This window comes from Mixophyes fleayi, chromosome 6 (assembly GCF_038048845.1).
Source record: "Mixophyes fleayi isolate aMixFle1 chromosome 6, aMixFle1.hap1, whole genome shotgun sequence".
Taxonomy (NCBI): domain Eukaryota; kingdom Metazoa; phylum Chordata; class Amphibia; order Anura; family Limnodynastidae; genus Mixophyes; species Mixophyes fleayi.
This window is the reverse complement of record NC_134407.1, coordinates 207,558,016-207,571,534: the sequence shown is the minus strand read 5'-3', so window position 1 is coordinate 207,571,534 and position 13,519 is coordinate 207,558,016. Positions and strand designations below refer to the sequence as shown.

General features: G+C 38.8%; 1 protein-coding gene across 1 annotated transcript in view; it reads right to left on the bottom strand.

Moving 5' to 3' along the window:
* Positions 1–3,519: 3,519 nt before the first annotated feature.
* Positions 3,520–13,519, bottom strand: part of LOC142160572 (membrane-spanning 4-domains subfamily A member 4A-like) — a 31,546-nt gene continuing 21,546 nt past the window's right edge. The window contains exons 5-7 of the mRNA XM_075215434.1: positions 12,533–12,661; positions 7,676–7,792; positions 3,520–4,157 (exon numbers count right to left, since the gene is read on the bottom strand). Of these exons, the coding sequence (XP_075071535.1) occupies positions 4,071–4,157; positions 7,676–7,792; positions 12,533–12,661 (333 nt within the window). The 3' untranslated portion in view covers positions 3,520–4,070. The remainder of the gene's footprint in view (positions 4,158–7,675; positions 7,793–12,532; positions 12,662–13,519) is intronic.

Here is a 13,519-nt window from a genome sequence, read left to right as displayed (position 1 = left end):
TGTCAGCTGAGAGTGGTCCCCTTGGTTGCCACAAGATACTCACAGTTATTGACTTTTTTGATTCCTGCAGTGTTAGCCTGGCACTTTACATTCTCCTGCTGAGTAAAGCAGCTGTTCGCTCCCAATGTCACCCTGTTTTTGGTGTACTTATGACATTGAACTCATGTATTTCAGACCTCTGGAGCCACTTGATTAACTGAATGCCTGAGGCTTGGCAGACCTCAAGCCATATGATAGGTGGGTGGCCTGACTCCTGGTCACATCATTATCATCTGATGCTTTTACAAGTATTTATTTAAAAAATATTGAATCACTATAACGGGTTAATTTTGAAATTGTTCAATGCGCTTCCAAATTATGTATACTTTTTAGCATCTTCTCTTTTCTATTCTGTACCCCCGTACCAGTCCTCACCAGTACGATGAATGCGTATGAGAAACTTTGAACCTCCTTATGATCCCCGCAAATTTGTTTTTATGTTCCTACATATTCCTTGAGGTTGGTTTGCTAATGGTCACTACTACCTCCACCTGAAAGGTCATTATTCGATGTCTGGATCATTGTTGTATCCTGACCCCTCTCTTCTTTGTTCCAGTCTCCATTAAAGATTTTGGTTTCCAATTGTCTAGTGCAAGATGCATCTCACTGCGAATGTGCTAGTTCTTCGAACTGAAAACACAGACACTGATCCAACAATTTGTATTGTGAAGAATTTACCTGAACCAAATTATTTGTGCGAGGGGTGGTGGTCTAGATGGGCAAAGATTGAGGTTCCAATGTGGGCAGAGATTGAGGTTCCAATGTGGAGGAGTGATCTGGCCACTGAACTTTGTGCCCATTGCTGATGTCATCCTTGATATGGATCATTCTTAATCGGGCATAGATAGCCACATATTTGTTTGCCATATGGACTATCTTTTGTAGTAACTTCTCCAATATCTGCAAGTCCAGAATTTTTTCCACATTGGATACCTCCAGTATCTCTAACCACAGGGTAAAATTAAAACTTGCTGCCAATTTAATCAAAGATCTAAACTGGCTCATTTATTATTATTATTAATATTATCCTTATTACCTTCTACTAATAAATTGCTGACACAATATGTAGCGCAGTACATTAAAGATATCATTACACAAGCAAATTACATACAGTGACATGAAACAGAAGGCAAAGATGGCCCTGCTCAATTGAGTTTAGAATCTGGAGGTGTGGAGAACACTTGACACATAAAGTAGAGGAATAACAAATAAAGTTGTTGGTGGGGGAAATGTGTGTGGCCACTGCTAAGAAGTAGCACCATAAGCCTCCAACAATTAAGCAGTCATTGGTGCCTAGCATTACCATGCATCCAACAGTGGTATGGTATGGTACCGGCGGAATAGGCAGAAATGACAGGAAGTGTAGACATGAAGGCAGATGGTAGCTATTTATATAGTGCAAATTATTATGCAGCTCTGTACAGATAGCTCCGTCATATCAGTCCCTGCCCCATTGGAGCTTACAGTCTAAGTCCCCTAACAAACACTCAGGCAGACTGAGAGAGATTAAGGTCAATTTTGATAGCAGCCGATTAACCTACTAGTAAGTTTTTGTCATGTGGGAGGACACCGGAGCACCTGGAGGAAACCCACGCAAACATGGGGAGAAGAAACTCCACACAGATAAGACCATGATCAGGAATTGAACCTATGACTCCAGTGCTGTGAGGCAGAAGTGCTAACGGTTTGGCCACCGTGAATCCATGGATCCATCGTGTTTTGTGTCAATAGTGTAGGCTGGTGGTGTTGTAATGGTGTGTGCATTGTTTTGTTGGCACAAACTATGCCCCTTAATACCAACTGTTTAAAGGCCACAGCCTACCTTAGTATTGTTGCTGACCATGTGCATCCCTTTAAGACCACAGTCTACCAATCTTCTAATGGCTACTTCCAGTAGCAAAACCCACATGTCACAAATCACACATCATCTCAAGCTGGTTCCACAGCCATCATAATGAGTTCATTGGCCTCCACAGTCTCCAGATATCCAATAGAACATCTTTGGGATGTGATTGAACAGGAGATTCACAGCATGAAGGTGCAGCCAACATATCTACAGCAACTGCCTAATAGGATTATGTAAATATGGCCAGAATTTCTAAAGACCAGCACCCCGTTCAATAAATGGCATGAAAAATTCAGACTGTTCTGAGGGTATGGGGGGGTCCAACCCAGTATTGGAAAGGTGTGCCTAATAAGGTGGACACTGAAGTGTATAATAGTGAATATATATGATGATACTGTCATATTTTTAACCACCAGTGCAGTAATAAATTCTAACTCAATATTATGTGATTTTATGATTTTGTTTAAATAAGTTTTCATTAAATTATTTTTTTTCTGTGAAATCCAAAACCAAAATCAAAACACCAGACTGTATTTGACAAAATCAAAACCAACACACAAACATGTGGATAGTTTTGGAAGCAAAGCCAAAACATGGGTTGGCTCACTATATGTGCCGCATATCACATTGCATTCGCTTAGTAAGCAGGTAGCATACTTTAACTTTGATATATATACACACTTGGGGATTAGGAAGCACATGCAGGTTTCACTTCCAACCAATAAAAATGGGTCCTGAGCAGAGATGACCTTTATTAACAATGTCCAGTATCCACCTTTCACCACATTGAGAAACATACATTTATAATAGTAATCAGAAGTTATATTAAGTTATATGCTATTATATATGAGTGGAAGGATCCCTTTCTCTCACAGTTTTTAGTATCAAATATAGAACACTGTTGCATTTTTTTTTTCATAATTTTTTATTCAATTCTATAGCATACAAAGGACTAGATTTACTAAGCTGCGGGTTTGAAAAAGTGGGGATGTTGCCTATAGCAACCAATCAGATTCTAGCTGTCATTTTCTAGAAGGTACTAAATAAATGAAAGCTAGAATCTGATTGGTTGCTATAGGCAACATCCCCACTTTTTCAAACCGCAGCTTAGTAAATCTAGCCCAATGTGTTTTATTCTTACAGTAGAATCAGTTATTAATTTACTTGAAATAGGTATTAAATTAGATTCATAAAGTGCAGAATGAAAATCCTTCAGGTCTTACAAATGATCCACTAGGTCTTCAAGGTCAATGTCTACCATCTAATACAAATGTTATCTGTATAATTAATATACTTGATTTGTATATACAGGGCGTGGCTAGATATTTGTGGGGCCCATAGAAAAATATTTCAAGAGCCCTCATGCACATGAAAAAGGCACTTCCTCACCCCCTTTGACTTATGGAAGTTTCTCCTACTGATCAGCTTGTGACTGGTGTCATAGTAACCAATAGAAAGTATCATACACTGATAACCAATCACTGGATTCCTTTGGGTACCATGACAGCAGTCACAACCTAATAACTAGATGGAGCTTTGATCTACAAACCCACTGATGCTGTATGGTACTTTGAAATGGGTGGGGTGGGGGGGGCTCGGGGGGGGGGGGGGGGGGGGGCTCACCACAGCTGAAGGCATCACAGCAGCTACAAGCCCTACTCATATAGAAGTTCTGTCCTTGTGTATTATGGTCACACATACACACATATTATTTTATTTAATTGCTTGTACTCTTGTACTATTGCATATATTTTTTGTTTCTTCGCTTTTTACTAGGGTAACAGAAATCTTAGAGGGCCCATATAGTGTATTATTGTGAGTTCATGGTGATGGCACAGTAATTATCTCCTTTTGATAATTCTACTGAAAAAAAGGTAATGTTTCATCAGTTCATATTATCTATGAGAACCTCATGAGCAAGGATTAATCATGTGTACATTTATTACCAGTGAGAAAAAGCATATATCACTGTCAGCTGAAAGCGTTGTGGGAGGTTATTTGTAAGCACAATTACCTTATGTTACATATAGTATAGGGCAAACATTGGATATGGATAGGCGAACAGAGCAAGGGAGTGCCTGAGGAAATATATAATCTGACAGCAATCATGTGCAATTACTAAACAGTTTATGTTGAAAACAAATTCTTCATTTCGTAAAAGCAATCTTGTTTTATGAGATTGAATTTATGCCTTTGTGCTATTGACATTTCCATCAAAGACATAAGAATGTGTTTGAGACTTCGTATCCGCATCGTCGTTTATCAAAAACATCTATAAATAAACAAATACAAGTTGATTAAAATGAAAATACATATTTTAATATGCACAGTTATGTTTTGTTAGAGTCCTATATCAAAAGTTTATAGTTTTGGTATAGTATTGGTTAAGTACGAAAATGTACATGTCACTTACATGCACTCTCTCGATCCTCCGATCCAGAGAGTCACATGACGACTCTACTGGTCTGAGCAGGAAATTGGATGAATGGAAAATCATGGGAGAAGGCCTTGGCAATGGCATTAGGAGATTGAAGAAAGCCCTCCTCGGGTTCTCATGCTCAGTCCATTCGAAACATTGTGGGTATCATCGTATTGGAGGACTGGGGGCACGTGGGTTACATGTTCTTATATTACATATATCACCATATTCTAGTTTTGGGTGGGATATTTCACATAATATCATAACAGTATTTGCCATGTGGCTCACACTAGAGTGGCTATAAAAGATATTCACTACCTTGGTCTTTTACACATTTTCCTATGTTACAACTTGGAACCTGGATGGATTTATATGACATGTATTCCCATTAATCAACACGTACTCAATAATTTGCCCAAAAGATGTGACCCAAACATTTGTGCAAATAAACTATGAACAAAACTCATAAAATGGTGATTGCATTGGCATTTACCCCCTAGCTATCACCACACTAGATTTAACCAACTTTTCTCACAAGTCAAATAAATAATTTAATGGAGCATTTAAGAAGTGTCAAATGATTACAGCATAAATACACCTGTCTCTGTTACCTCTTCTATGTAGTTAGTGCATTTTCAAGCAAAGACTACAAATGAAGGCAATGGAAGATTCTAAGATGATCAGGGACAAGGACATTGAGAAGTACCAATCAGGAAAAGATTAAAAGAATATTCCCAAGACTTTGAATACAGCCCACCATACAAAAATCGAGAAGATAATGTGATAACTGTGATGTGATGTGAAAAAGTCTATAGACATTAGATGAAATGCGTCGGTTTTCACTTTGGATTAGCTGTTCTATTACAAAGAAGAAGTCTCTTGGCTGTTTTTTACCTGCCTGGTTCAATAACCATCTGGGACTTTTCTGTGAGATCGCCCTTCAGTTTCTAACTGGACATCTGTTTGAAGGCACCATTATAAAATGCAACAGATAGTAAAGAGCAGGTACGAAGCATCACTTCGGAGAGACTGCAGGTGTGATTTATTCCCCAACTCCAAGGTGAACTATTTAATCTTCTCAATTTTACTCTTGGGCTCATAATATCTACTCTTTACTATTAGCATCTGGCTATTAACTAAAGGTTGATCGGTTCCATATTTCTTTATGCAAATTGAATTTCTCTCAAAGATGGAATTCATTGAGAGACTTAGCTGGCCATATGATATCACATATTATGTGAATTGGAGACACCCTCCCTGTACTAAGGATCCAGATATTTTTTATGCATATACAAGCATTCGTTTTTAATTTTTTAAGAAATGTTCATTGCATTATACATATTGGGAGCAATCTAATTGAGAATAATAAGAACGGAATTTTTTGATTTTATGTAATTAGCTGGATTGTGTTTTCACAGCATATGCTATCTGTATTTATGCGTTTATATCCTACAAAACTGAGGGTTTGGGAGAGAGAGCTGTAGTAAGGGAGGCCAATAAGAGGCCAATGTGAACTCTAAGGTAGCTACAGTCTTCCATGACAGACATGGGAATGAATATGCATGGGCCAACAATAGCATGCACATAAGCTCTTGTTTAAACAAACTCATAGCAAGGCTACAGTTTGCTCAAAGATATGTCTGAGACATGACCATGTGGAGGAAGATTCTAAGGTCTGATGAGACCAAAATTAAACTTTTCAGCCTCAATGTTAAATGTTATTCTTGGCGCCAACCTAACACTTCACATCACATCGAAAACTTCATCCCTACAGTGAAGATCGGGGGTGGCAGCATCTTGCTAAGGGAAAGCTTCTCTGCAGCAGGGACTGGGAATCTTAAAAACATAGAGTGGAAAATGGATGGAACAAAGAACAGAGAAACCTGGAGGAAAATGCAGTCTACAAGAACGTTTGGACTTGGAAGAAGATTTGTCTTCCAACATGACAATAACCTGAAGCATACAACAAAAGCTACCGTGGAGGGACTTACCACCAAAAAGGTTAATATCCGGATGTGACCTAGTCAATTGATTGTCTGTGGCACAATTTAAAAATTGTTGTCCACCAACGATCATTACCCAACCTGATAGAGCTTTAGTAATTTTGCCAAGATCAATGGGAGAAAATTCTATTGTCTACATGTGCAAATGGATAGACACTTACCCAAATAGATTCAGAGCTATAAACGCTGCCAAAGGTGGTTCTACCAAGTATTACCTTTGGGGGTGGGGGGTACTAAAGCAATCACCTTTTTTTCCCTTAATTTGGAAAAATGGTTGGATTCCTTTTTTTTTATACATTATCGAGTACTTTGTGTTTATTAGTGGGAATAAATTTCAAATAAATCCATCATGATTCCATATTGTAAAACAGTAAAATGTGAAACGTTCAAAGGGGGTAAATACCTTTTACAGACAAGTATGCTTTACAAAAAACAGCTTCCTAATCAAGACATCTTTGTCAGATTTCTTATATTCTATCTAATCAAATAATGTTTTAAAATATTTGTCAATGTTAAATAAAATTTATGCACAGTATTTTCTTTTTGCCATATGTGTGCACCATATTATTACAACCAATACTTACATGGCAACTTTTTAAATTAAAGCTAGCACCAGTGTTACAGTAACAGTCTAATGGCAAAAACCCTACTTGTGCACATCATATTTTAAAAATTTTCCATTATGGATAAATGATAAATGATCATGTTAACTTGGTTTCTAGTTGTTTATATAGTATTTTAAATAAAAGGGGACAAAAATGCCAGTATGGCACTTATATATAAAATATTACACATATTACTACACATAGGGTCCAAGTGTGATTTAGGAGTCTCTTCGCATCACGTGTAGAGTTCTCTAAAAATAATATTAAGTCAGACACTAGAGGTGACATTTAATGGTAAAAATGGGTCCAGCTTTGGACTAATAACACTTGGAGCTTGTACAATAGACAGTGCACAAAAGAAAATATTTTATAAGCTCAAAGATTACCTTCATCCATTATCCCACATCTATCATCCACATGAAGGTTAACCCAAATGTCTAGGGCTCCCATAATATAGAAGTGAAAAACTGATGTGCCCATGTAACCTGAATTGTGCTCAAGTCATAAAATCCACCTCATACTCCATTTAATGTCCCAAATAAGGAAAGGCAGTTATCCGAGTCTATTACAATGTCTCGTCTTTCATTCAGTTCTTAGGTGTTTATATTTTTGGAAAATACCTATTATGCGTTAAAGATTTTAGGTGTAAAAATGGGCACTTTCCTGTGAATAATGGAACACATGGGAGCCCTAATATTGTGTCAAATCAAAGAAGCTGTCAGCCTTCCTACAATCACCTTGGCTCATGTTAGATGGCTCTTACCTGGGGAACAGGTGCATAACCCACAGCCCAACATCCAAAGACAGAAATGGTCAGAGCCACAGCACATAGCACAATATTGGTGATCAGGAGCATAGCAAGAACAAACGCTCCACCAGCCTGTGAGGAAAACAAGAAACACAATTGTGATTGTAGAGTGGAAGCTGTTAATTCAAAATACCACATAAGGAACTGTGAAGGACTAGTGGTGGATAGATGGCCAGTAACAGTCATATACTAACCACACAATGGTTATGTTATATATGGTTGTGCAGCACATTTTATGCTGTGCATGTCCACCTATAATAAGTTGCATTCCCACATTTGGCTTTGCTCCCATAGAATGGGGTTGTACCTAATTTTTCCATTTTTTTCTCTCAAATACTGCTATATTCAGGAACATTTATGCAAAAATCATGAAACTGGAGTTAATTGGGACTGTCTTTGTCACTTATGTCACATTTGTGTATGTCAATGATTTTATTACATGGGTATTTGTTCACATATAAGTGCACTTATCTGCATCATATGTGGCCTTGGGTGCTATTTAATTATCTGATATATTGCTTTTATGTGTGGGCACAATACAAGGTTCACAATTTCATCTAGCTCTCATTTAGCTAAGGACACCCTTTTCTTCCCACCAGATGATGCAAACATACGCACAGGAATTTCCCTTCCCCCAAGGGGTGTGTATCTCCTGATCAGAGGTCCTGGTCATGCTTCTTGTGGATAGGGGTTTCTCTGGGAAAGTATCCTTAAACTCTGATAATCCAGATCAATGATACTGCACCTTTTGGGTTCACCTATTGATTTTCTCCCATTGGTTGGTCAGATTTGTTTATTCATTTAGTTTATTCAACAAAGATTACATACATTAACAAAATTACTTTATATAGTAGACAAGTCTAATGCAATTATTAGCATGTTAAATAACATCTATAGATCTATCTCTCTGTCTATATATCTCATATATTTCTTTCTTTCTATCTATCTATCTATCTATCTATCTATCTATCTATCTATCTATCTATCTATCGCATCTCTCTCTATTATCTATCTATCTATCTATCTATCTATCTATCTATCTATCTATCGCATATCTCTCTATTATCTATCTATCTATCTATCTATCTATCTATCTATCTATCATCTATCGCATCTTTCTCTATTATCTATCTATCTATCTTTCTATCTATCTTCACATAATATTTAAATTGCAGTCCTTATAAAGTCACTGTTACGAGCCGCAGGCGGTGCTCAGGCGCCGCAACTCTCTCACCTGCGTCCCGGCCGTCGCTATGACGACCGGGACGTCACTAGGAGATAGTTCAGCGTCACGGCATTAGGTGCAGCCGGGCACGCGTGCTAATCACCAGGTAGCCACTATTATTACAGCCTCTAGGGCTGATTACATGCCTGCCCCCATTGGCCAGTGTCTGTTTATAAGGCAGGGAGGGCTTAGCCACCCTGCCGGTTATAGTTCAGTCCTTTCTGTGCCTAGCCTGCTCCTGTGTTATTGTTGGAGTTAACCTTTGACTGATTACCTGTGTATGACCTTGCCTGTCGCTGGATTGTGAACCTTTGCCTGTGACATTGACCTATTGCCTGTCTCCTGATTCTGAACCATTGCCTGTGATCTTGACATATTGCCTGTGCCCAGACTCTGAATCATTGCCTGTGATCCTGATCCATTGCCTGTCCCCGGATTCTGAACCATTGCCTGTGACCCTGACCATGCTGCTACCTGACATCCCCTCTGGTGCTCCGTCCAGTCTGCAGATCGCTGGCCTGCCTCTGTTCCGTGTGTCATCTTCTGTACTTGTGGGCAGCCGTGTGAGTATAAACTTATACTACTTTGAGTTTAAGACCTGGGGCCATCTGAGTACCTGTGAGCATAACCAGTCTCTACGGGAAAGGCGGCTGCTAAAGGCGAAGACTTCTTCTACCAGTTCTATAAGTTTATGCCGCACTGGTTGTCGTAACAGTCACGACATACTCAATGGTAATAAAATGTTCGAGTCACAGGCAGATATGTTTATATGGGTAGAGGATTACAGCTCACATGCTCTCATAAATTATATTACTCTCTTGGGTTATCTCATCATAAGTGTGCTAAGATTTGCAAAACAATTCCAAAAGTCATCCAATGCTGTCTATACTAGTTGTACTTAAAGCACAAGCCTTAAACAACAGTTCTTGTCATCATTATTTATAGAATTGAGCTCTCACACTGTTGAAGGAACTTTGTTCATTTATTAGGATCTTAAAATGTGGTACTTGGGGTATTAGTAATATCTAAGATGGATTTAAGGGGTATGTCAGTCTGTTACACAAATATCTCAACATAACATGACATGTGTTAGTAAAGAATAAAAGATATACATGTGTAGGTTTCCTCCGGGTGCTCCGGTTTCCTCCCACACTCCAAAAACATTCTAGTAGGTTAATTGGCTGCTACCAAAATTGACCCGTGTGTGAGTGTGTGTGTGTGGGTGTGTGTGTGTGTTAGAGAATTTAGACTGTAAGCCCCAAAGGGGCAGGGACTTATGTGCGTGAGTTCTCTGTACAGCGCTGTGGAATTAGTGGCGCTATATAAATAAATGATGATGATGATACATAACTAATCACAAGGAACCTTTTTAAAATATTGAACACGAATAAAGCATGACGTGGTGGTACTTTGAATAAATTGACACCTATTAATATATATTTAGCATAAATAAATTCACTTTAGGGGGCACTTGACAACCATTTACCATCATATGGGACTAAATATTAAAAAATCCCTGGTATGAAGCAAGTAATAGTATGGTGGACAACAGCTATTCTGGCAGTCTATATGTGCCCTCTAGAGGCTGATTCTTGTAGTACTACAAACTATTTTGAATAAGCTCTCTAAGGGGCCTATTTAAGCAATTTTTCCATGTAAAATTCCCAAAAACGGCAATTTTCGGGAATCCACCGCAAATGTAAGGATAGTTGAAATTTATGAACATTGCATCGCTGCTTTGCATTTATGTTCATTTTCCAGTGCAGTCCCAATAAAAGTGTATGGGGACTGCTCCCTAACGCAATTTACCAAGTTCCGAAAAATGCGAAATTTTCAGAACTTCTTCATGATTTCCGTATGTGAAAATTTCCATCTTTGTTCAGCTCTGCTCCAAAGAGCAGAGCATCACAGCGCATGTGTGGAGGGATCATGTGATCCCTTCTTCTATCATGCAGCAACGGGTTCTCAAAAATGTTTGTGCGCAAGCCCCAAACATTTCAGCCGGCGCATACACACTGGAGTGAGAAGGAGGAGGCAGATGATCGCATTCTTCTATGAAAGTGAAGAGGGAGTGAAAAGGTAAGTTTTGAGTTCAAAGGAACAGCAGTTTTCTGTGACTGCTGTTCCTGCTGAAGTTTTTTAGTAAATACACACAAACTTTCAATCATTGTCTTTGTGACAAGGATTGAAAGGGATGATGTTACAAATGCGGACATTAGTAAATAGGAGCCTAAAACGCATGACTATCTATGTGAGCCAGATGTGAAGCACAGACAGACCATTCCGCTCGGCACATCACCTGGCAACAGGGCCAATGTCCAATGGTAAGAGACTTGGCTGTTCAGCCCCTAAGACCCTGTGGCCAGATTACTTCCAGTATGCCTGGGGCTTGTTAATGTGATCATAAGACTACACACACACCAATAGCAGTGATCTGCATTGATCCTCCATCCACGTTTATCAATATACCTGCTAATCATCTAATCTATTTCTACCTGGATTAATAGCTGGTATTGCGGTCATCTTTATCCCACACGCATTACCTGTGCCACATGTACAAATGCTTGAATGGGTGATCTCTGCTTCAGCAGATATTTGAGTATGACTGCCCTGTTACAGATTCACAGCTAGTGCTATGCATCCCCCAGGTCAACTTCCTTACTGAATTCATGCAAAAAAAAGGTAAATGCAGACAGAGGCAGACATTGAAAATACTTATCACTGATGAAAGGCTACTAAAATGTATTTCCTTCACAGGTCTACCAGGTATTGTCACCACTGTGCAAGAACAGGGCTGTTCCTGCCCCATATGCCACCTGATCCACTCTCTACATAGCCCCCCTCACCCCCTCCTCATTCCCAATAGCCCTATTCCTGGTAGAACATGCCTCCCTCTCCAATATCTTCAATATATTCACTCCTGAACTCTTCTTCAGGAGGAAGCACACAGTAAAATAAAGTGCAATTACTGTGCTTTTCCTCATGCACCAAATTGGGCACTGTGAGTTACTACTTCGAGCACCCTTTACCTCAGTAACAGTAGGGTTAATATGATAAAACTGTTACATGCTGCATTAACTCTTTTACAAATGTTGATCTATCATCTAGAAACCTGTTATCCAGAAAGTTTTTCTTTTCTTTATAAAAAGCAGGAAAACATAGAAACAAAATGAAATAAATAATTGTTGCTCATTAATAATAATGTCATACGCAAAAAAATGATCCTCACATATTTCCTCCTACAGTCACTGTGAGGAGCACTGCTAAACAATTTCATGTAGAGGAATACCAAAGCAGTGTAGGGAAACACAAGAATCACGTTTACATGTATTTTGTATATTTATGTTTCTCAGATATCAGATCCCATAGATGTTGTAGCATATGATTGTTGTTATGGTGGTGGTGTCACTGTTATATAAATAAAGAGAAGATAATATTGCAAGTCACAGAATGCGTGTTTTTATGGTGGAGCAAAATAATGAAGTTAGACACAAGGAAAGATAATGTAGGTTTACTGTTTGCAAGCCTTACATACATTGCAAAGAGAAAATGGAAGAGAGTCTGCATAGATTATTGTAAAAACTTACACGTGTTCCATTGATATGGTCTTCATAGTAAGTCATATTAGCGATTACGTACAGATCCACACAGACCATTATCAGTCCGGTAAAACTAAAGATGACGGTACTGATGCTTAGGAAGACTGAGAGTTTGACCTGAAACACAATTTAAGTGATAACATTTTTTACTGGTAAATTTGTTTCATCATGTCTACTTCTTATGCAATCTATCTGGAGCCATATAAAGTATATGAATTAGTTTGTAGAACATCTTTGTGTGGTTCAAACACTTCGACATCCAATGGGCATTTTGACAAATAATGTCCCATTGAGTCGGATCGAATAACCAGCCAAGATCCCTTTCCCAAAGTAGTTGGGAGAAGGCCTTCACCGGTTCATTACTTGTATTAAGTTGAGTGCACCAAATGGAGATGGCCGCCTTGTTAACTCCAGATGACAGTCTGGTAAAAAGGAGGGCTGGAGGATAGTGCAAGGAGAAGTGTTGTGTATGCAGGGAAGTTAACCAATGTCGGACTTGGAGGTACTTATAGAAGTCTTGGTTAGGGATTTGGAATTTTTCTCTCATATGTGAGAAGGGTAATAAAGATGAGTCAGAATGAAGCAATTTAATAATGGTAATACACCTAGAGTACCACAAGGACAATCTTAAATTAGGTATAATTTTAGCTAAAGCGAGGAGGGAGAGATTAGAAGTAGGGAGAGTGACCAAATTAGATGTCTTTAGAAACTTTTTCCAAATTATAAGAGCATCACTCGTGAGACGTGGTAAGGCAGCCTGAGGGGGCCTCCATGATTTGGTGATCCAGCGAAGGTCAGCCAATGGGAATGTATAGTTAAGGCCTCTCTCCAGGTCAACCCAAGATTTATGGGAACCTGGAAGAGACCAGTCACGTAGTTGTGCTAAAATGGCTGCTTCCTGGTATTTAGCTAGATCTGGTAAGGCAAGACCTTCTGTCTTTTTTGAACGGGACATAGCAGTATGGGCAAATTTAG